We start from the raw sequence: 22,008 nt of genomic DNA on the forward strand, positions 1-22,008 counted from the left end.
TGTGTTTTCCCAGGTTAGGAAAATTTTCCACTGTGATTTGCTCACTTAACCCTTCTACCCCTATTTCTCTCTCTTCCTCTTCTGGGACCCCTATGATTCTGATGTTGTTCCTTTTTAATGAGTCACTGATTTCTCTAATTCTTAAATCGTGCTCTTTTGCCTTAGTCTCTCTCTTTTTTTCTGCTTCATTGTTCTCTATAAGTTTGTCTTCTATATCGCTGATTCTCTGTTCTGCCTCATCCTTCCTTGCTGCCGTGGCATCCATTTGAGATTAAGGCTCAGTTATAATGTTTTTTATTTCATCCTGACTAGCTTTTACTTCTTTTATCTCCACAGAAAGGGATTCTAATCTATTTTCAACTCCAGCTAGTATTATTATCTATGTTGGTTATCTATCTATTATTATCTATTATCTATGTTGGTTAAATCCCTGGCTGTCGTTACTTCCTGCTCTTTCTTTTGGGGCATCATTTTGAAGGAAGTAAAGGAATTAATGAGGTAAACAAATTAAAGAAAAATATTAAAATCAAAAAATTAAAAGCAAACACATACATAAAAAAATCGAATAAATTATGCTAGATCCTAGGTGTGTTTTGGTCTGGGTGTTGAAAGAGGCTTGATAGATTAGAGAAAAAAGGGAAAAGAAAAAAAGGGAATCGTTTGAAAATTGAAAAAATGAATACACTGAAGTAGAATAAAATGAACTGATGGAAGTAAAAGAATTTGAAAAAAAAATTTACACAGAAGTAAAAAAATTAAAGAAAAATATTTTTAATAAAAATTGAAAATAAAACATGATTTTTTCTCATTCTGTATTTAAGAAAAAGAAAAGAAACGAAAAAAGAAAAAAAAACAAAATTGAATAGATGCACCGGCAAACAGACTGAAATATGACAGAAATTCTTTCGTTTTCCCCTAGAAGTCAAACTATGAAGCGCTTTATAGTCCATATACTAAGCAGGTGGAGAGAGTTGTGTTCCTGAAGAGCGAGGTTGACTCAGTTGGGCAGGACTTAGTGTAATGGCTCCATTCTCCACTAGATGGTGCTGCTTAGCTAACTGGGGTGGGTTGTTGTGGCTCTTGTAGGTGTTTATGCACATGTGTGGGAGCTGTGAAAATGGTGTCCCCCAGCTACCCAGTCTCTAGTATTGGAACTCTGTTCTCCCCGATCAGCAATCGTGCACCTGTCCCTTGTCTTCAGCTTCCGTCCACTGTTTGCTTTTACACTGTCCATGACCAAGCCCCAGGCAGCACCTCCCTCCTGAGTTTTATCTCAGATGTGGCTGTGTTTCCCAACCCCTTATTTCTGAGGGACTGCGACTTTGACCCATTCTGCTCCTCTGCAGGAGGGTCTCACTGATCGATGGCCGGGTTCTGGCCACATCCAGGAATGTTTGTGGGACCGTGCTGCTGCCGAGGCCCAGAGACTGAGGCTGGGTGCCAGCCCGCCCCAAGGGAAGTTCACGAGATAGTGTAGCAGCAGCATTTCAGGGATTATGGCAAATCACAACACACATCTGTCACCAGGCTTCACCCCCAGTGACCTTGTTCCAGCACCAATGAATGTGGTTGTTCTCCTGGGTCCACTGGCGCCTTTGTCTTTGGGGAAGTCACACAGCCTCTACCAGATGTCCTCTCGGCAGGGGAACCGGCTCTTCCCTTGTGGCCTGAAGACCCTGGACTCCACTCTGCTCCTAGGGATTCACCCTTCTCACCAGAGCTCCGCCAGGTATGGAGCTGCAGAGTTTCAACCTCTGTGCTACCCTGTTTATAGTCTTAATGGAATTTAAACCCTCTCCTTCCTCCTTTCTCGCTTTTTAGTTCAGTCCCTGTGACTATTACCACTTTCACTTTCTCTCCAGCTGCTTTTTTGGGGGGAGTGCTTTTCCCGTATTCTCCGTCCCTCCACCCCCACCCCCCATCTCTGTCCTCTGTCTGCACACAGAAGTGGCTCCCTGCCCTCCGCAGTTCTCTCTCCCCCAGTTCATCTCTGCGCCATGTACCTGCTGAATTCTGTGGTTCAGGTTGTGCAGATTGTTATGTTAATCCTGAGATCTGTTTCCTAAGTGTGCAGGATGGTTTAGTGTTGGTCTGGCTGTATTTCATGGACCTCAGACACAAAAAAATTTCCATGCTGTTCCGCCATCTTGGCTCCTCCCCTTGTTGAGAATTTTTGCATTCGTGTTCATCAGGGGTATTGGCCTGTAATTCTCCTTTTTAGTAGGGTCTCTGTCTGGTTTTGGAATAAAGGTAATGGTGTCTTTATAGAATGAGTCTGGAAGCTTTCTTTCTGTGTCTATTTTTTTGGAATAGCTTGAGAAGGATAGGTATTAACTCTGCTTTAAATGTCTGGTAGAATTCCCCAGGGAAGCCATCTGGCACAGGACTGTTATTTGTTGTGAGATTTTTGATAACTGATTCAATTTCTTCACTGGTTATGGGTTTGTTCAAATTTTCTATTCTCGTTTGAGTTTTGGTAGTGTGTGGTGTCTAGGAATTTTCCCATTTCTTCCAGGTTGTCCAGTTGGTTGGCATAGAATTTTTCATAGTATTCTCTAATAATTGTTTGTATTTCTGTGGTGTTGGTTGGGATCTTTTCATTCGTGATTTTATCTATTTGGGTTATCTCTCTTTTCTTTTTAAGAATTCTGGCTTGGGGTTTATCAATTTTGTTTATTTTTTCAAAAAACCAGCTCTTAGATTCATTGATCTGTTCTGGTGTTTCTTTTTTTTAATTCCAATTGTTTATTTCTGATTTAATATTTATTATTTCTCTTCTTCTGCTGGCTTTGGGGTTTCTTTGCTGTTCTGCTTCCAGTTCCTTTAGGTGTATGGTTAGGTTTTGTATAGGGGATTTTTCTTGTTTCTTGAGATAGGCCTGGATTGCAATGTATTTTCCCCTTAGGACTGCCTTTGCTGCATCCCAAAGGGTTTGGAATGTCATGTTTTCATTTTAATTTGCTTCCATATATTTTTTAATTTCTTCTTTAATTGCCTGGTTGGTGCATTCATTCTTTGGTAGGATGTTCTTTAACCTCCATGCATTTGGAGGCTTTCCAGATTTTTCCTTCTGATTTATGTCATTGTGATCTGAAAATATGCATGGTATGATCTCAATTATTTTATATTTATTGAGGACTGTTTTGTGACCCAGTATGTGATCTATCTTGGAGAATGTTCCATGTGCACTCAAGAAGAATGTGTATTCTGCTGCTTTTGGATGAGAAGTTCCGAATATATCTGTCAAGTCCATCTGGTCCAGTTTCTTTATTGATTTTCTGCCATTGTTGTAAGGGGAGTATTAAAGTCCCCTGCAATTACCATATTCTTATTAACAAGACTGTTTATATTTGTGATTGATTTATATATTTTGTTCCTCAAGTTGGGGGCATAGGGGGCATAAACATTCACAATTGTTAGCTGTTCTTGATAGATAGACCCCATGATTATGATATAATGCCCTTCTTCATCTCTTGTTACAGCCTTTAGTTTAAAATCTCATTTGTCTTATATAAGTATGGCTACTCCAGCTTTCTTTTGACTTGTAGTAGCATGATAGCTGGTTCTCCATCCCCTTACTTTCAATGTGAAGGTGTCCTCAGGTGTAGAATGAGAATCTTGTAGACAGCATATAGATGGATCTTGCTTTTTTATCTATTCTGTTACCCTGTGTCTTTTAATTGGGGTATTTAGTCCATTTACTTTCAGAGTTACTACTGAAATATATGTATTTAATGTCATTGTGTATCTGCAGGTTTCATGCTTCTGGTGATGTCTCTGGTCCTTTGTAGTCTTTGCAGCATTCCACTCACAGAGTCCTCCTTAGGATCTCTTGCAGGTCTGGTTTAGTGGTGATGGACTTCTTCAGTTTTTGTTTTTCTGGGAAAGTCTTTATCTCTCCTTCTATTCTAAATGACAGCCTTGCTGGATAAAGGATTCTTGGCTGCATATTTTTAATATTCAGCACATTGAATATTTCCTGCCACTCCCTTTTAGCCTGCCAAGTTTCAGTGGACAGGCCTGCTACTAGATGCTTTCAGAATTCTCTCTTTATCTTTGTATTTTGCTAATTTCACTATGATATGTTGTAGAGAAGACGTATTCTTATTGAATCTGAAGGTAATTGTCTGTGTCTCTTGGATTGGATGTCTTCTTCCTTCCCCAGATTAGGAAGTTCTCAGCTATAATTTGTTCAAGTAAACCTTCTGCCTTTTTTCCCCCCTTATTCTGGAACTCCTGTGATACAGATATTATTACGTTTCATTGAATCAGTTCTCTAATTTTCCCCTTATGGCCCAGTATTTTCTTATCTCTTTTTTTCTTGGCTTCACCATTTTCCATAATTTTATCTTCTATTTCACTTATTCTCCACTCTGCTTCCTCCATCCTTGCTGTCACTGCATCTAGTTTATTTTGCACCTCATTTACAACATTTCTTAATTCATTGTGGCTATTTCTTAGTTCCTTGATCTCTTGTAGCAATAGATTCTCTGCTGTCTTCTATGCTTTTTTCAAGCCCAGCTATTAATCTTATGACTATTACTCTCAATTCTTTATCACATATATTGTTTATATCTGTTTTGAGCAATTTTCTAGCTATCATTTCTTCCTGGAATTTCTTTTGAGAATTCTTCTATTTCATCACTTTGGCTAGTTTTCTGTCCTTTATGTGTTTTAATAGCTTGTTATATATCCTGCATGTTTAGCACTACTATCCTAAAAAGGGGTCATACCCTATCCAGGGTCTGGCCCTTCAGGAGGTGTTTTTGGAGTGTGTTGCATGCTCTCTGTTGTTGTGACTCTGGTTGTTTTATCTCCCTACTCATAGTGGTGGTTTGGACTTTCCACCAGGTGTGCTTTGATTTGTTCATTAAAGTAACCCTGGAAAAAATTATAAAAGGGAGGTGGTGGAAGAAGCCTTATTACATACAAAGACAGAAATGACAGGGGTGGGAAAAAAGAAAAGAGAGAAAAAAATTGACCAGGCAGAGAATCAGAGAAATTATATGGATTAATCGAGAGAGAGAGAGAGAGAGAGGAAAATAAAGAAGGAGGTACAAAAGACGTGTAGAAAGAATAGATTAAAAATGTCTGCTTAAACAAACCAACAACTAGAAAAGAGTAGGGAAAAATAAGAGGTAGCAAAGGAAGGAAAAAAAATGTGTGTGTGTGTGTGTGTATACACGTGTGTGTGTGTATATATGTATGTATATGTATACATATATATACATCATATATATATATATGTATATATATATATATATGTATATATATGTGTGTGTATATATATATATATATATATATACACACATATAATATACATAATATAATATACATATATATAATAAGAATTGAGCAAGAATCAAATCAGAAAATGCAAAACCACTGGATGGGTATCTGATGGTCCCTTGGAACCAGTGGCTATGCTGGTCTGGAGGAGGGACTGTCTGGTTGGTCAGTGTCAATCTTGCTCCAGTAGATATGCAGTTACCAGGCATGGAGGAGGGGCGTGGTTTGGTGTAGGCAGATCCTGCTTCCACTATGGGCCTGTTGTTGGTTCCCTGAAGCACCACCTTGTTGGTGATGGGGAGAAAAATGGCAACACCCCAGTCTCTCCTCCCCAGACTGAGTGTCCCAGATCACTCTGTTCAGGCCATCCTCACAGTGCTATGCAGGCACAAGCAGGCTGGTTTTTCCAGCTGCACAGTCTCCAGTGCTTCCCAGGCACTAGGCTGGGATTCAAACCCCGCCACTCCTGCTCTGCACCCCCTCCCCCCCTCCCCGTTTCCAGTGAAGTGCCACTCTGCCCAGCAAGCTGACAAAGGGCCTCTGGCTGGCAGACTCCTGCACGGTCTTTTGTCCTTGAAGGCTATCTATCTTCTTCCCACGGCACTCAAGGGAGGAGATTGCTCTTTCTCACTGCATTTCTGAGCTTGCTGCTGAGCCTGGGGTTGGCTCCCCTCCTTCCCAGGCATGGAAACAGGGTGGCCCCAGTACAGAGAAAGCCTTGCAACCCTGGAACAAGTTAGAAATTGGTTCTTTGTTTTTTTCCATTCCCTGGTCCAAATACAATCCCTACACTTGTCCAAATACAATCCCTACACTTCCACAGCCTCTTTCTTTTCTTTTTGTCTCCCCACAGAAGAGGATCCCTCCCTTCCATGCCTTCACCACCTGTTTTATCTCTCCCAGTTCTCAATCATGCATCTATTGCCCGCCAAGTTGTTCCTGTGGATGCCTGGAGATGTTTCTGTCACTCTGTAGTCCAGATTCCTGGACTTCCAAGTCTTCTGGCCTCAACACTGCTGTGTTTGGGGGACGAGGGAACTTTGGGTACCCTACTTCTCCACCATGTTGACTCCTCCCCTGAGCCTGGGATTCTTAACGCTCCCAGAGAAATGGTACCCCCAGTTGTAGCCACCTGTGCTCTCTGCCCCTCCTGCCATTCCATGTGGCATTCTGGCAGATCTTTGGGACTCAGAATATGGGCCTCAGGGGACTCAGTGGGGCCATCTCCCTCAGAGATCCTGTAGTCCTGTTTCCACCAGAGTTCTCCATCTGCGCCTGGGCTCTGGGGAACCCTCAGTGAGAGGAAGCTACAGATGAATCTTCCTGAAACAGTTCACCCACAGCAAATTCTGTATGTATAGCCTCTACACTGCTGGCATATTTCTATAAGGTTGCAGTGTAAGTTAAATTTCTGTAAATCTAATCCTCTACTAGAGGGACACTTAATGCCATTTCAAAATGCAGTATCTTATGTTTTTTTGCCTGGCAATGGCTTATAAAAATCCAGTGTTAAGTAAATCTATAGCTCCTGACTTGAGGACCAGGTAGCTACTGATTTATAAACACACGTATCCACTAGGAAATGTCTTACGTTTCAAGGAATATTTTCATAAAGCCAGAAAAAAACTCTGGTGATGCAAATAACCTCTGCTTATTAGGATGCTTTGTAAATTTGGAGTTCCTTACAATGACACTAGTGGCATATCCTTTGGTGTGCATCCACAGTACACCAAAGATGGAAAAGAAAGAGACCTGGAGGCTGGGGCTCCCAAGGCAGTTTTGGGATTTACAGGGGTAGCTGTGGGCAGATGAGGGCTGTTCCACATGGGGCCTGGTTCAAGGAAGATGGAAGGGTCTGGCACAGCTCCCTCTGCCTGCTGTTTTTCCACCTCTGCACCTGTTTAATGCTCCCTGGTTCTGCCACTGTAACAGGATCCTCCCTGAGCCTAGAAATGCGCCTCTTTCTCCCTCTTGCTGCAAAGAATGAACAAGCTCTGGATGTCACAGTGAGCCAGAGTGAACAAAAAGTCTCAGTGGCCAGGCAGGAGGCCCTGGTAGGAGAAAAATGAGGTAGCCAGGACCAGCGGTGTACCACCCTTCATTATCAGCCCCTGTGCCTGGGAGAATTCTCATTGTCCTGGTGTGCCAGGAGAGACTGTGCTTTACCTGGGGACCTGCTAGTGACGGAGGAGGGACAGGAAGGAAGACTCTTTGGGGAGTGAGTTCTGGATCCACAGAAGCATGTAAACACCCTCATGTAATGATCCCTCAACATGGGCTGCATAGTTGGTTTACTAGTAACGGGGTAAACTGTAACACAGTAAGCCAGCCTTTGCCCGGCTGGTTCTGTATATGTTCTAAGCTGTGCGTCTGGTAAAGATGGAGAGGAGGGGGGACTGTGCTAGTCCATGAATGTCAGCCTCTGTCATCTGGAAAGTCATGCTCAAATCAATAGAAGAAACGTGGCTATCGAGGCTGATAGTACATGTTTTGCCTTCTGTTACCACTAAGTAGGGCAGTGTCCATGTTGATGTCTGTGGGTCAGGAGACTAAATTTAGGAACCACAGATTTAGTGGCTGGTCTGGGACACAAGGCCCAAGCTGAAAAGGCAGTGTCTGAAAGAGGCCTGAGGGCATGGGGTGGCAGACTGGTACCCAGTGATGTTTGAATATGTGACTTAGAAGGAAATGTTAAGATCACCTGTTTCCTGGGGTTCCTGAGGGGCTTTGTCAGTTAAGTGTCTGACTTTGGCTCAGGTCATGATCTCACGGTCCGTGAGTTCAAGCCCCGCATCGGGCTCTGTGCTGACAGCTCAGAGCCTAGAGCCTGCTTTGGATTCTGTGTCTCCCTCTCTCTCTGCCCCTCCCCAACTTGTGCTCTCTGTCTCTCTCTCTCAAAAATAAATAGATATTAAAAAATGAAAAAAAAAAGAGACCACATGTTTCCTGACCAGTGCAGACAACCACTCTACAAATCCCCATGAAGGTTGTCGGCCAGCCTTGGCTTGAGCACACCCAGTCCTGCGTGTTCACTGAAGCCAATTTCCATTCATTATCCCTAAATTCTAGAAAGACCTTTCTGGAACTGAATCAGTCTTTCTCTGCACAATTCCACATATCGGTCCTGACTCTGCTTTCTTATTTCTTGACAATAAGTCTAAATGCCTCTTCTTCACAACAGGTCTCTAGATATTTGGAGATGATTATTCTCCTGATTCTTAGACTTGTCGGCACCGTGTAACTTCCCTCCAGAAGTTCTCTTTCTCCTTCCCCTTCTCGATGTTATTTCTCTCAAACCATCCTTGTTTCTTTTGCCCAAGTCCACCTTTCCATCTTTCTGCATAAGGAAAAGATCATAAATTTACTTTGACATAAGATTTTCTTTCACTTCTGGCTCCCAGAGAGCTTGCTTGCTTGCTCATCTTTCAAAGCACTCAAGGCTTTTGTCATGGACCACTATGAGTTCACCATGCTGGAATTTCTCAGATCAGGCATTTCTTCCCTACAGACTTCTTTAACTTCTTGCTTTCTAGGCAGTTTTCGAAGGTTACTGATGGGGGTTCTAGGGCGCAGGCACGCCTCAGAAGATGTGGTGACTTTTCTCTGGAACTGAAGCATCATTACTTCAAGAAAAGTTGGAAATATGTGCTGGGCTTATGGTCGGAGAATACAGATTTTTTCATCCAAGTTACATGTATAGGGAAAAAAATCCTAACTTTTTCCTCAGCTTTTCAAGGAACTGCAGCTACCTCCCATTTGATCTGATTTTGTGCACCTAGATTTGGTTTGTGGTAAAATTGTAGCCAGAACTGCACTCATCATGTTTCCTATGACACTTATGTCTCCTGTATTCCTTGCTGTGCTTCCTGGTATGGCAGCTGGAATGTCACAGCCACCGGGCACTGTAACTCCCACCTCTTCCTCATCCCCTCCCCACGTTTGAGTTGTGTGCCTTCCATCTCAGAGCTGTCTTTCAAAGCCAGCTTCCTCTTTCTTCTCCTGGCTTCACTGTTTCCCGCTTGTAGTTTTCTGTCTTCTCTAGTCCAATCTGCCTGAGGTCCTCTGCTGGTCTTTCTGTGCCCAAAGGATAAAACCCAAATACATTTTCTTGGCATGAGAGTCCCTTCCAAATCCACACATTCCCTCTTGTGACAAATATCCAATGAACACTGACCCTGGGCTGCTGACTGTGCTGCACAACTTTCTTCCCGCTGTCCTTTGTTCCAGTCTCACTGAACAGGTCCAGATTTTCCCAGATACAGAAGACTCCTTCAGATGCCATGTGTCTTTCCATGTCTCATTCCCACTTCCCGCAAAGCTCCTTCCATCTTTCTCTTCCTACTCACCTCTCAAGCCCACTTAAATGTCAACTCCCTATGAAGTCTTCTTTGGTTCCTGCAAGAGAGTTGGTCATTCCTACTTACGATTCCCCATTGATGTGTTCATATTTCTGCTGTATAATTTATCTTGTGTATTTATTTACTTATATGTCTTTACTTGCTCTTCTCTTGGCTCTGCCCTCCTTCAGGCAAAGAATATGTTTTATTTCATCCTTTTATCTCTGGTTCCTGGTACCATGTCTGCCACATGTTAAGGATATAATAAGAGAATGAAACCCCTCAGTATGAGTAGCATGTTCTGGGACTGAATTAGATGGAAGGAGAAAACAAGTGGTTGAGGCTCCCAGCTCTAGAATCATACTGTATAGGTTTAAATTGTAGTCCTGCTACTTCTAGTGTGAACTTGTACAAGTCGTCTTTAATCGAGCTTAATTTTTTCTCATCAGTAGAATGGGTAGAATAATAGGATTTTCTTTATCAGGACTATTTGGTGATAACTAAAAGCACAGTCTGGTTTATTTCAAGGTAAGTGCATTATTCTTTGTGAGGGGTCTCCTGAGAGTAAATATAGAAAACAATAGAATGGGGAATCTTGAGAAGAGGGAAAAAGAGAAAATGCAGAGAGTTTAATTGAGAAAGAGGAAAGAAAGGAGGGGCAGTCTTTATCAAATTCTGTTTACTGGAGTTTCCATACATTAATCAAATTTATCACTTAAAACCCACATTTTTTTTCTCCCTAACTATAGCCTGAATTAATCTATTCATTGATTTTATAGTTATAGATAGTTCAAAGTAAATCTTTCACAGTGACAGGTACTTTTCCCTTAGAGCAGGACTCACACACTATGATCCTACAGCATAAAAGTCAAGGGCTCAGAACTAACACCATTTCCATATAGACTTAGAAAACAAGAAAAAGAGAGATCCATATGGGAATGTTACTGAGCTGAGGAGAAATGGAAGCATGGATGGTTGACCACATAGACAATAAAATCAGGTAATTGAAAGAGACCCTTATCAAGATTGGCAATAAAATCAAGAGTGAAGATTCTTTTGCCAGGCTGGAATAGGGGATCAGCATGATCAAGGTATTAGAGTGGGTTAACTGCTGGAATAAACAGTCCCCAAATCTCAGTGAGTTAGTACAGATTTATTTAATTATTTATTCATTGCTCAAGTCCAGTGCAATTTATGAGATGGTTAAAAGGAGAGTGCTTCATGAAATCATTCAAGATTAAGACTCTGTCCATGTAGTCACTCTGTCATCATCTAGGGTCTCAGTGTCCTCCTTTGGGTCCTGGTAAACAAGGAAAGAGAGAAAGGTCTAATGAGTTGGGCCTGGGTTCACATTCCACTGGCCCGAACCCATTCACATGACTACATTTAAATGCAGAGGAAGCTGGGGAAATTTGTGTATCTGTGAACCCAAGGAGAAAGTAGAAATAGCTTAGAGAACACTTTCCAGTCTGCCATGAGGGATGGAATGCAATAAGGTGGTGAAGTGCAAAGCCCAAGATTTAAGTTCAAAATGTCAAGTTCACAAATGTAAGATAATAGGTGGCTTGGCTCAGCAGTTACAGAAACAAAAACAAATTGGGTTGGAAAAAATGTGGGGTTCTGGTTGACCATAAGATTACTGTTTAGCCAAGAATACTTTCTTCTTCAAAAAAAGGAATGCGGGACACCTGATTGGCTCAGTCAGTCAAGCGTCCGACTTTGGCTCAGGTCATGATCTCATGGTTTGTGAGTTCAAGCCCTGTGTCAGGCTCTGTGCTGACAGCTCAGAGCCTGGAGCCTTCTTTGGATTCTGTGTCTCCCTCTCTTTCAGCCCCTCCCATGCTCATGCTGTCTCTCAAAAATAAATAAATATTTAAAAAAATTTTTAAAGGAATGCAAATGTGCCAACTATATTTCAATAAAAAAATAACAAAAATTTAAATGAATTTAGTATACAACTACTAAAACAAAAAAGGAATGAAATATTCAGGTGTGTTAACAAAGGAAATATATTTCCTTTACATACACACACACACACACACACACACACACACATACACACACACACATATGAAAGATCATAGACTATCTTCACTCTTTTGGTTAGCTGTGTGTCCTTGACTAGGATACTTAAATTATCTAAGCCTCAGCTAGCTCAGCTATAAAATAGGACTAAAGTTGTGGTGTAAATCAGTGTATCAGTTAACTACTGCCATAATTATGGACTTAAACATAACCCCCATATTCAGCTTCAAACAATATCACTTTTCTCGCTCATGTATCTGGAGGTTGACTGAATTAGTATGCTTCAGGCTACAGGTCTGCAAGGGGGCCATGTGGTGTTTTCTCCAATGATGTTTATCATGGGTCTCAGGCTGAAAGAGAAGCACCTGCCACTAAGTGGGGGAAGCAGTGCTCATGGCCAGGGCAGGCAGGCCAGAAAAAAATATGCAATGCCTTTTTAGGTCTTGGCCCAGTGTTGGCGCCTGGTCACTTCTGTCCATATCTGTTTGTCCAGAGTGAAGCCACATAGCCAAGTCCAATGTCAATGGGGAAGGGAAATGAGGTCCATCTGTATGAGTGATGGGTACTGTGAAGTCACCTATCAAAGGGCATTCTACTATAGGTGAGAATGAAGATTCAATCTGCCACACTGATATTTATAAGGTTGTGGTGATGATTTTAAAAGTATGTAAAGCATCCACTACCATGACTGGTAACATAAGAGTTCAATAGATAGACACAATGATGATGGTTATAATGATGATAATGATGTATTCAGAAATTGTATCCTATACTCTCCATGGCTCAGAACACAGCTACTGAATTGTGTTTAATTTTGGTTTCCATCTTTAAAAAGAAACACATTAACAAGCTAGATTGCATGCAGAGAAGTTTTAGCATAAGAGCCTAGGAATCTAGAAGCTATTGAAGGAACAAAAAATACTTAGTCCAAAGATCAGTTCACATAAAAAGTAAATACACCCAAATTCCAGAAGGGCTATCTCATTGCGAAAGGAATAAACTTGTAGAACAGTGGAAGGAGCTGCCAGTCTGGGGGAATTCTCTTAGAGTTAAGTAGATAATGGGAAGCCCATGGACCTTTGCTGGGGAGAAGCATGGCACGGGCTGTTAGCTTGCTGAGCAAAGACACGCACGACGGGAGGCAAAGAGTGGTGAGCAGAGCCATTTTATCCACAGTCGAACAGATGAGCTGTGGGGAGCAGGTTGGGAGGTCAGAACAGAGCTGAGGTTTCTGAGTGGGAAAACACAGATCTTAGCTCCCCTTTCAGTTCATTCTGGTCTCACAGATTCACTGGCCCTTCATTCCAATGAGTGTGTTGTATTTCACATTGATTCTACAAACACACTGCCCTCAGTGCCCTCTTCAATCCCCCAAGTCCCAAATGGACAGTGTGAGATTCTCCAAGCAGTGACCCAGTCCTCCTCCTCTAAGCTTGAGTCTCCCCTCCCCATTTTTCCCAATCAGCCTTAATTAAACTGTTTGAAAGCTACAGCTTGATTTTAATTAGAGCAAAATTGGGAAGATTAGAATGAAATTGGCCAATCATTGTTTACGGGCCGTTGTTTGAGAACACAGCAGGCTGCTAAATTACCTACATGCTAGGCTTCTTGAATTCTACTAGATAGTGGGAAGGACAGGGGCATTGGGGGAGGGCTGGCCCCATCTCTGCTCTGGTGCCTCCTATGGTTGCATGGACTGAGGTATTATTTAACCAGCGGGCTCCTGGACTGAAGCCTTCCTGTCTTGGAATTTCTCCCTGGTTAACAAGGCCAAAGGATTTCCTGGGAAGTATGATAGAGGCGTACCGGGATCCCTGAACTTGAGCACAGGTCATAGCCAAAGGCAGAAAATCATTCATGAGGTGGTCTGGGTTCTTGTCAAACTCTACCACTGATAAAAGGAGACTTGGGTCACTTTTTTTCAGTTTCTTTGTCTCTTCATTTTTAACCTATAAAAGGTTAATAGTTGAGTAATGATATTTCTGCTTCCTTTTCCCCGAGGTTCTTGTATAGATAAAATAGTTGAGCTTGTGTGAAAATTGTGTACAAACATTTTTAAAAATGAAAGGAAAGCTTACACCAATGTAAGAGATTATGGTTTTTATTATAATTTCTTTTTATAGCTCAGATTAATCATGTCTTATTCATTATAGCAGTAAAGGCTCTAATAGCTAAGTACATTACAGTAATCTGTTGTTGAGATAGAAATCTCCTGATGATGTGATGTGTCTAGAAATACTGCCTCTGTACAGGAGCCAAAACATGATATATCCCTCAGTCCCTAAAATTGTCCAGCTAAAGAATGTGAAACCATCTAGGTATCTCACTGAGGTAAATAACTCAATGGTGGCCCGAGTCCTGTGGTGGGAGCAGTAGCCCTGGATGTGAGGTATATTGGCAGAAGGATGAAAAAAAAAAAAAGGCTTCTTTGTGATCTGGGACTCTTCAGGAAAATAAGCAGTGCAATCCTCTGTGGTGTTTATTGAAATTCCTGTGTCAAATTGGCAAGTCTCAAGCTAGCTGGGGAAAGGCAACTCTCCAAGAGAAAGGTGAGCTCTGAGAACAAAGACGTTTGCATTTATCCAGAACTGGTTGGTATGTGAGAAATTTTCCCATGGCCATTGGTTGACAGTTCACATAGACAAAGTAAAGTCACAAGAAAAATGGCAAGAAAACTATTTGTGTCTTTAGCTAAGGCCAATTCATCTTTTTTTTTGCTCCAAAGTTCTTAAATATTTAATTCAATGACCTGTCCTGTGTCTCCCTTCATTTTTCAAGGAAAACCAGTCATATTTGTTTTTCTTCCAAGTATGGTTCCTACCAAAAACAACCTTTTGGAGAATGATAACTCAGTCCCTTCAGCATTTGACAGTCCCTTTGAACACTGAAGGTTGGAGGAGGGTGGCCCCCCAAAAGAGGTTATTGGAAATAGATCAGGAAGGCCAAAGAAGAGAGAAGGACAGTATTTCCTATCATGACAGCCTACTCTTTCTGCCATTGTTTTAAAAGTGGTGCTTGGAGGTGGGCATCCTGGGCTCCACAGCTGCCATAAGACTTCTCCCCAACCTCTCTGGGAGTCCCAGCGCCTATTCTGAGAACTGCCGCCTGAGTGAGCAGGTGATGATTGGTTAGCTCTGCTGGAAACGGCATTGATTGTCTCCCCAGTAAACACAACCTGGGGTCTAACTCAGGAGGAACAAATGGGCTCCTAATACTCAAGGACATACTGATGCTGGGACGGGGTTGTGCCAAGCCTGCAAGGGGGCCACCCCAGAGGGGGTGGGTAGAGCTGCATATTCAGGGTACAGGAAATGAGACTTTCCAAATGACAGCCATAGTGGTGGCCTTGGAAAGGTGCCTGAACATGCTTTCCACACAGAAATGGAAAGATAGGTCTATTGGAAAACTGCTAACTATTAATTCACTATTAGCCCAAGGTCTCGGCACAAGTACCCGTGTGGTAGGTTGCAGTGTTCATGATTACTAGATTTCAGCCTCATTGAGGTATAGTTGTGTTTTTATTTTTAGACTGTGGATTTCCTTGTAAAATACTCTCTCCTTGAAGGCTTCATAAGGAAGGGAGGTTTCTTAGGTAATGTCTCTTCACGGGGGCTGGATCAGTATTCTCAGTTTACAAGCCAGAAAGGTGGTGCTTCTGCACCGAGCTGCTGGAAACAGCACCGGGATGGAAGATCCCCAGCTGTGCTCTTTCCAAGTCTTTCAGAGCCAGGAGCCTGGGGCCCTGCAGGGGGGCACACGTGCAGCCAGAGTTCTCGTTGACCTTGTATTACTTGGAGGAACGCAGTGCCATGGCGTGGTGGGTGACATTAGACTTAGAGGCTGTGACTTGGAGACATTCTTTACTTACAACTTTCAAATTAGGAACACCTTGTAGCCAGTTAGTATTCTCATCAGAGCCCCTTTTGCTTCAAACCCAGAGCTGGTCCAGTCCCAAAGTCCTGCAGAAGCTCCTGTTGCCCGAGCTTGGCATGGCTGAGATTCTGCTTTCTTATTACAGGCCCTTTAGGTTCTGGGAAAATCCCTAAGTTCATGGACAACTAGAAATGTCATTTGTGGGTGATCTGGACCATTAGGGTTGAGCAGTGTGGGACACAGAAAGCTACAATCGTTTCAGAATATATAGAGAGATTTTGGATTTTGCCTACCATATTCTCTGTGTTGGTGTGTACAAATGCTGTAACACACTGGGTTTTAGCCTCCGGTCTGGATTATACCTTTCCTAAATTCTGTTTCGGTTGTTATTAATAACTTTATGGGCATGTTAACCCTTTGACAAAAATGTATGTTGTTCACTCTGGGCTAATCTATGGTGGAAAATGGAATCAACTTCTTATAGCAGCCTATCGGGGCACCCTTTCCATGTACCACTTGAACAGCTTTGCAGGTGGAGTCCACGTTGGAGCATTCTGGTCACCCTTTGCTTTAACCTGGGAGCCCTTTAGTGGTCTCTGCTGTTCTAAAGGCACTTTCCACAGGGGCTTCACCACTGTTGGAGACGTTTGCTCTCTCAGACTGTTTACTGCCTGACAAACACAGTGGGGGAAGATTTTAAGAGAAATGGCTAAATTGAAATGGAGATTTACTTGATGTCTTAATTGAAACAAAGATGATGGCTTAATTGAAGTAGTGTGTTAATATAATTGATATATAGAAAACATCCTTTTCCTAGGGAAAAAAAAGAGCCTTGATTATTTTATTACTGGAAAAAAACTGCTAAACGAGAAATCGGAAATGAACATTTATTCTCTGAATAGCTCAGGCTGCCTTCCAGTATTGCCTTCTGAGGTTTTCAGATGCTGGAAAGAACCAGGTTAATAAGTTCTGTAAGTACATTTTTACCACTTTCTGGCTCAAACTTCTTTCACAAATGTTTCCCCCATTATTTTGATTCAATGAAGGGCCCCCAAAGGGCAGGGAAGAAACTTAGCGAAGTAGAAGAGAAAACCACCAGGCACCCTCCGAGCCTGAACTTTCTTGCCAGCAGCTGAGGCCTATGCCTAATTCTGGGCTGATACCCGCACAAAATCGTGGTTGTTCTTTTGGGTCTCACAGGGTCGGTAGACTAGCATGGTGCTAAAAACTGTGGACTACAAAGCCAGACATCTTCTATTTAAACCCTGACTCTGCCACCTACTGGGTGTTCCCCAGTGGGCAAATTAACTTATTTGTGCCTCAATTTCCTCACCCATAAAATGAGGATAATGATATTTTCCCCCTTGTAGGGGTGTTTTGAATATTGTATTGGTTAATGCTTGTAAGATGCTTGGAATGCTTGGCACATACTAAGAATTCATTAAATGTTAACCATTATTTTTTATTATTTGCTCATAAAATGCTTCCTAAGACAGTATCATTCACTTTTTCTAAGTCATTTGTTATTCTGTGTTATGATTTCCTGAGAAGCCATAGGAGTTGGAATCAGGACTTTATCTTTGATTTCTCCCATGGTACTCTGTATATGGACTTGATTTTAACTAGGTCTCAATTTCTCCTTCTGCAAATGGGTGTGCTGAAGCCACCTTCATCCAAAAAGGTTTTGCTTTGCTGTATGTATTTTGGATGTACAGTCAATTCATGTTTACATAGAGAACCAAAGGAATGAAATGTTCCAGGTGATGAAATATTTTCATTGAAAGGTAATAAACATTTAAAAGTAATTAGAATACCATAAAATACACTTAGTCTACACAGGGAAAATAGCGTTACAGAAACAGCAGTGAGGTATTGACCTGGGTTTTAATCTCAGCCACTTTCTAATTCTGTAACTTCATGCAAATGATTTTCTCAACCTCTCCGGGTCTCGCTGTTGCTGTTGTCACTACCATCATGGTTGTTAAAAGCACTGTGGTGGGGTCAGGACACTAGCTTTTTGTTCTGGTTCTGGTACAAATTGGTTATATTGCTTTAAGCAAACTGCTTCCCTCTCTTGTTTTGTGGTTTTCAATCATAATGTAAGAGGAGAGGAATAGACCTTCTCAACGGCTATGCTTGCTGGCACCTGGTGGTACTGCAAATGGATATGGATAGGTATGGGCATGGCCATAGGTTGACCCTTCTGCTCTTGGGGCAACTGGGAAAAATCTGGGCAGCATATGTTGCTTATCTCCTCTTGTCTGATCCCAGTGCATCCCATGGAGAATTTTCAATGTACACAATAATATGAAAAAGATTGGCAAATAGGACTAAAATATTCCTTTTAATTCTAATAGCCCAAGTTTCCCTCTTGATAGTTGTGTGACATCAGGCAAATTAGCTTTCTGAGCTTCCACAGCTTGGTTCATTTAAGTAAGATGTGCTCAAAACTCTTTCTGGTTTGGGTAAAATATATATTGTCCCAAGTCTGATGTTGGACAAAAGAAGATGAAGACTAAGGAAAAGTGCCTAACTCCAAGATTGTTGCTTCTTTTGGTGACCTTGAACCTTAGGAGTGTGGCAGAAATTGTTATACCCATTGTAGGGGGGTGGGGCTGCTGATCATTAACATTAGATATAAACCACAGCCAGAGTCTGGATGGGGGCTCCATACTCACTGGACTTCAGAGTGTTGACCATGGGTTCAGAATGTACCTCAGGGTTTGGAAGTTGTCCATGTCCACTGGAAGAGGGCCCAGACTCAGTTTACCAAAGCATAGGAAAATACCATCAGTGCCTTGACTTACATATTAAAAATGCACAAAATCATCCCTGCAAATTATATTTCTATAAATCAAATCTAATTTTCCCATTGATATGCAGACACATTTAGGATGCTTTACTTTCATTTCAGATCAATCATGAATTGGTAGTTGCTCCTATGTATCTTATAGCTTTTTTTATCTAGTTGTCAATAATTTGCAAACAATTAAAGGATTAGTAGAGCTATGACAGTAAATAATTGACTATTTTGAATAAGTAAAATAAATGAGAGAATCTCCCAATCATTCAACAAAGATATACTGAACATCCATTATTGTGTTGTTAGAAGTACTAGCATTGTTCTATTGCTGTTGAATAAGACCAAAAGAATCAATATGAAGAATCTTGCCTTCATAGAGTTTGTTTTACTGCAAGAGAAAGAAAACTTAAAAATATATTATGACAGTGATGAGTGCTAAAAAAGATACATAAAGCAGAGCATGGGACAGAGTCTGGGAGAGAGAGGGTGCTCTTTGAGATGGGATGGTCAGGGGAGGCTTTTTCTAGGAGGTACTCTTTGGCAGTCTTGAATAAAGAGACTAAGCAAGCAATGTGACCACCAATTTTTATTTATTAAATTTAATTAAAGTGGGAGCTACCTCTATGGTAAGGTGATCTTTCCTTTTGGTGAAGGTTTAGACCATTGTAAAAAATTATGAAAAATGGAAGAATGCCTGCTTTTTATTTCTCCTAGTAATTTAATTGATAGGATAGAAATTCTTTATTAGTTGATGAAGCCTATGTGTGGCCTACCACAAAGCAGGGAAGCTGGGTTTGGTATCAGCTTAAAAATACCATCACCATGATCCAAGTCAAGGAGCTTACTGCCTGTGCTTTCTTCTGAGTTTTAGGTTTCAGGGCTTAAGTTCAAGTCTTTAATTCATTTTGAGTTCATCTTTGTGTATGGTGGAAGATAGGGGTCAAGTTTAATTCTTTTGTATGTGGTTACTCAGTTTTCCCATTACCATTTACTGAAGAGACTGTCCTTTCCCCATTGTATATTTTTGGCTCTTTAGATACAAATTAATTGGCCATATATGTGTGAGTTTTGTTTCTGGGTTTCCTGTTCTGTTCCACTATCAATGCGTCTGTTTTTAGGCTAGGCCCATAATATTTTGATACTATAGCTTTGTAATGTAGTTTGAAATTAGGAAGTGCGATGCCTCCAGCTTTGTTCTTTTTCTCAAGATTCTTTGGCTATTTGGGGTCTTTTGTGATTCCATACAAATTTTAGGATTGCTTTTTTTCTATTTTATGGAAAATGCCATTGGAAATTTTACAAGGATTGCAATGACTCTGTAGATTGCTTTGAATAGAATGGACATTTTAACAATATGGATTCTTCCAATCCATGAACTATCTTTCCATTTATTTGTGTCGTCTTCAATTTCTTTCATCAATGTATTATACAACTTTCAGTGTATAGACAGACCTCTTGCACTCTTCATTAAATTTATTCCTAGGTATTTCATTCTTTTTGGTGCAACTGTAAATGGGATTATTTCCGTAATTTCTCTTTCTGATATTTTGTCATTAGTTTGTAGAAATGTAACTTATTTTTATATATTGATTTTGTGTCTTGCAACTTTGCTAAATTTGTTTATTCTAAGTTTTTTTTTGGTGGAGTCTTTAGGGTTTTCTATATATGATATGTCATCTGTAAACAGAGTTTTACTTCTACCTTTCCGATTTGGAGGCTTTTTAATTCTTTTTCTTGCCTAATTGCACTGGCTAGGACTGCCAGTATTATGTTGAATAAAAGTGACAGAAGTGGGCAACTTTGTCTTGTTCTGATCTTAGAGAAAAAGCTTTCAGCTTGTCACCATTGAGTCTAGTGTTAGCCGTGGGTTTGTCATATATGGTCTTTATTATGTTGAAGTATGTTCCCTCTACACATTTTTTGTTCAGGGTTTTTTTCGTAAATGGATGTTGAATTTTCTCAAATGCTTTTTTTTTTTTGCATCTACTGAGATAATCATATGATTTTTATACTTAGTTTTACTAGTGTGATGTATCATATTGATTGACTTGCGAATGTTGAACCATCCTTTCATTCCTGGAATAAATCCCTCTTGATTATGGTGTATGATTGTTTCCATGTACTGTTGAATTCAGTTTGTTAATAGTTTTTTTGGAGATTTTTGCATATGTGTATCAGGGATACTGGCCTATAACTTTCTTTTCTTGTAGTGTCCTTGTCAGTTTTTGGTATCAGGGTGATGCTGGCCTCATAAATTGAGTTTGGAAGTTTTCCCTCCTCTTCCATTTTTGGAAGAGTTTAGGAAACACTGGTAGGAATTTTTCTTTAAATGTTTGGTAGAATTCACCAGGGAAGCCATCTGATCCTGGACTTTTGTTTGTTGGGAGTTTTTTTATTACTGATTCAATCTTCTTTCTAGTAGTTGGTCTGTTCAGATTTTTCTATTTATTCATGATTCAGTCTTGGTAGGTTATATGTTTCTAGGAATTAATCTATTTCTCATAGATTGTCCAATTTATTAGTATATAATTGTTCATTATAGTCTCTTGTGATCCTTTGTATTTGGGTGGTATCATTTGTAATGTCTCCTCTTTCAATTCCAATTTTATTTATTTGAGTCTTCTTTTTTTTCTTGGTTAGTCTAGCTAATGATTTGTCTATTTTTCAAAATCTTTTCTGAAAAGCAGATTTTATTTTCATTGATTTCTGCTATTGTCTTTTTAGTCTCTATGCCATTCCTTTCCAGTCTAATCTTTGTTATTCTTTCTACTAACTTTGGGTTTAATATGTTCTTCTTTTCTAGTTCCTTGGAGTGTGAATTTGGTTATTATTTAAGATCTTTATTTTTTCTTAGTGTAGGCATTTATCACTATAAACATCCCACTTAGAACTACTTTTGCTGCATCACATACATTTTGGTATTTGTGTTTCCATTTTCATTTGCCTCAAGATACTTTTTTTATTTCTCCTTTGACATGTTGGTTATTCAAAAGCATGTTGTTTAATCTCCATGTATTTGTGAATTTTACACCTCTTGTACTTTCTAGTTTCATTCAATTGTGGTTGAAAATGATGCATGATATAATTTCAGTCTTCTTAAATCCATTAAAATTTGTTTTGTGACCTAACACATGATCTACTCTGAAGAATGTTCCATGTGCACTTGAGAATAATGTGTTTTATCCTGCTATTGAATGGAATGTTCTGCATATATCTGTTATGTCCATCTGGTCTAATATGTAGTTTTAAGGCTGATGTTCCCTTGTTGATGTTCTATCTGGATGGTCTATCCATGGTTGAAAGTGAGGTATTGAAGTCCCCTCCTATCGTTGGAACTGCTATTTCTCCTTTCAGATATGTTAGTGTTTGCTTGATATGTGTAGTTGTTCCCATGGTGGGTGCATAACTATTTACAAACGTTGTATTTTGATGAGTTGATCCCTTTGTCATTATGTAATGCCCTTCTATGTCTCTTGTTATAATCTGGCTTAAGGTCTACTCTATCTGATATAAATATAACTACCCCAGGCTTCTTCTGGGTTTCCATTTGCATGGAGTATCTTTTTCCATCCCTTCACTTTCAGTATAGGTGTCCTTAATGCTGAAGTGAGTCTCTTGTAGGCAGCATATAGTTGTTGCTGTTGTTTTTTTAACCTATTAAGTCACTCTGTCTTGATTGGC

The 22,008-nt window shown here is 40.5% G+C and overlaps 1 protein-coding gene across 3 annotated transcripts in view; it reads left to right on the plus strand.

Annotated features, from left to right (window-relative positions):
- BRINP2 (BMP/retinoic acid inducible neural specific 2) overlaps nucleotides 1-22,008 on the plus strand; it is a 127,476-nt gene that overhangs the window by 80,321 nt on the left and 25,147 nt on the right. Inside the window, exon 1 of one of the 3 annotated variants that reach the window (XM_060643590.3) lies at nucleotides 1,425-1,729. The exons of the other annotated variants lie outside the window; for them this stretch is intronic. Coding sequence (XP_060499573.1) covers nucleotides 1,497-1,729 — 233 coding nt within the window. The 5' untranslated portion in view covers nucleotides 1,425-1,496. Of the gene's footprint in view, nucleotides 1-1,424; nucleotides 1,730-22,008 lie in introns of those variants that run through there. 3 annotated transcript variants of the gene reach the window in all.

Source organism: Panthera onca, chromosome F1, assembly GCF_046562875.1.
Source record: "Panthera onca isolate mPanOnc1 chromosome F1, mPanOnc1 haplotype 2, whole genome shotgun sequence".
NCBI lineage: Eukaryota > Metazoa > Chordata > Mammalia > Carnivora > Felidae > Panthera > Panthera onca.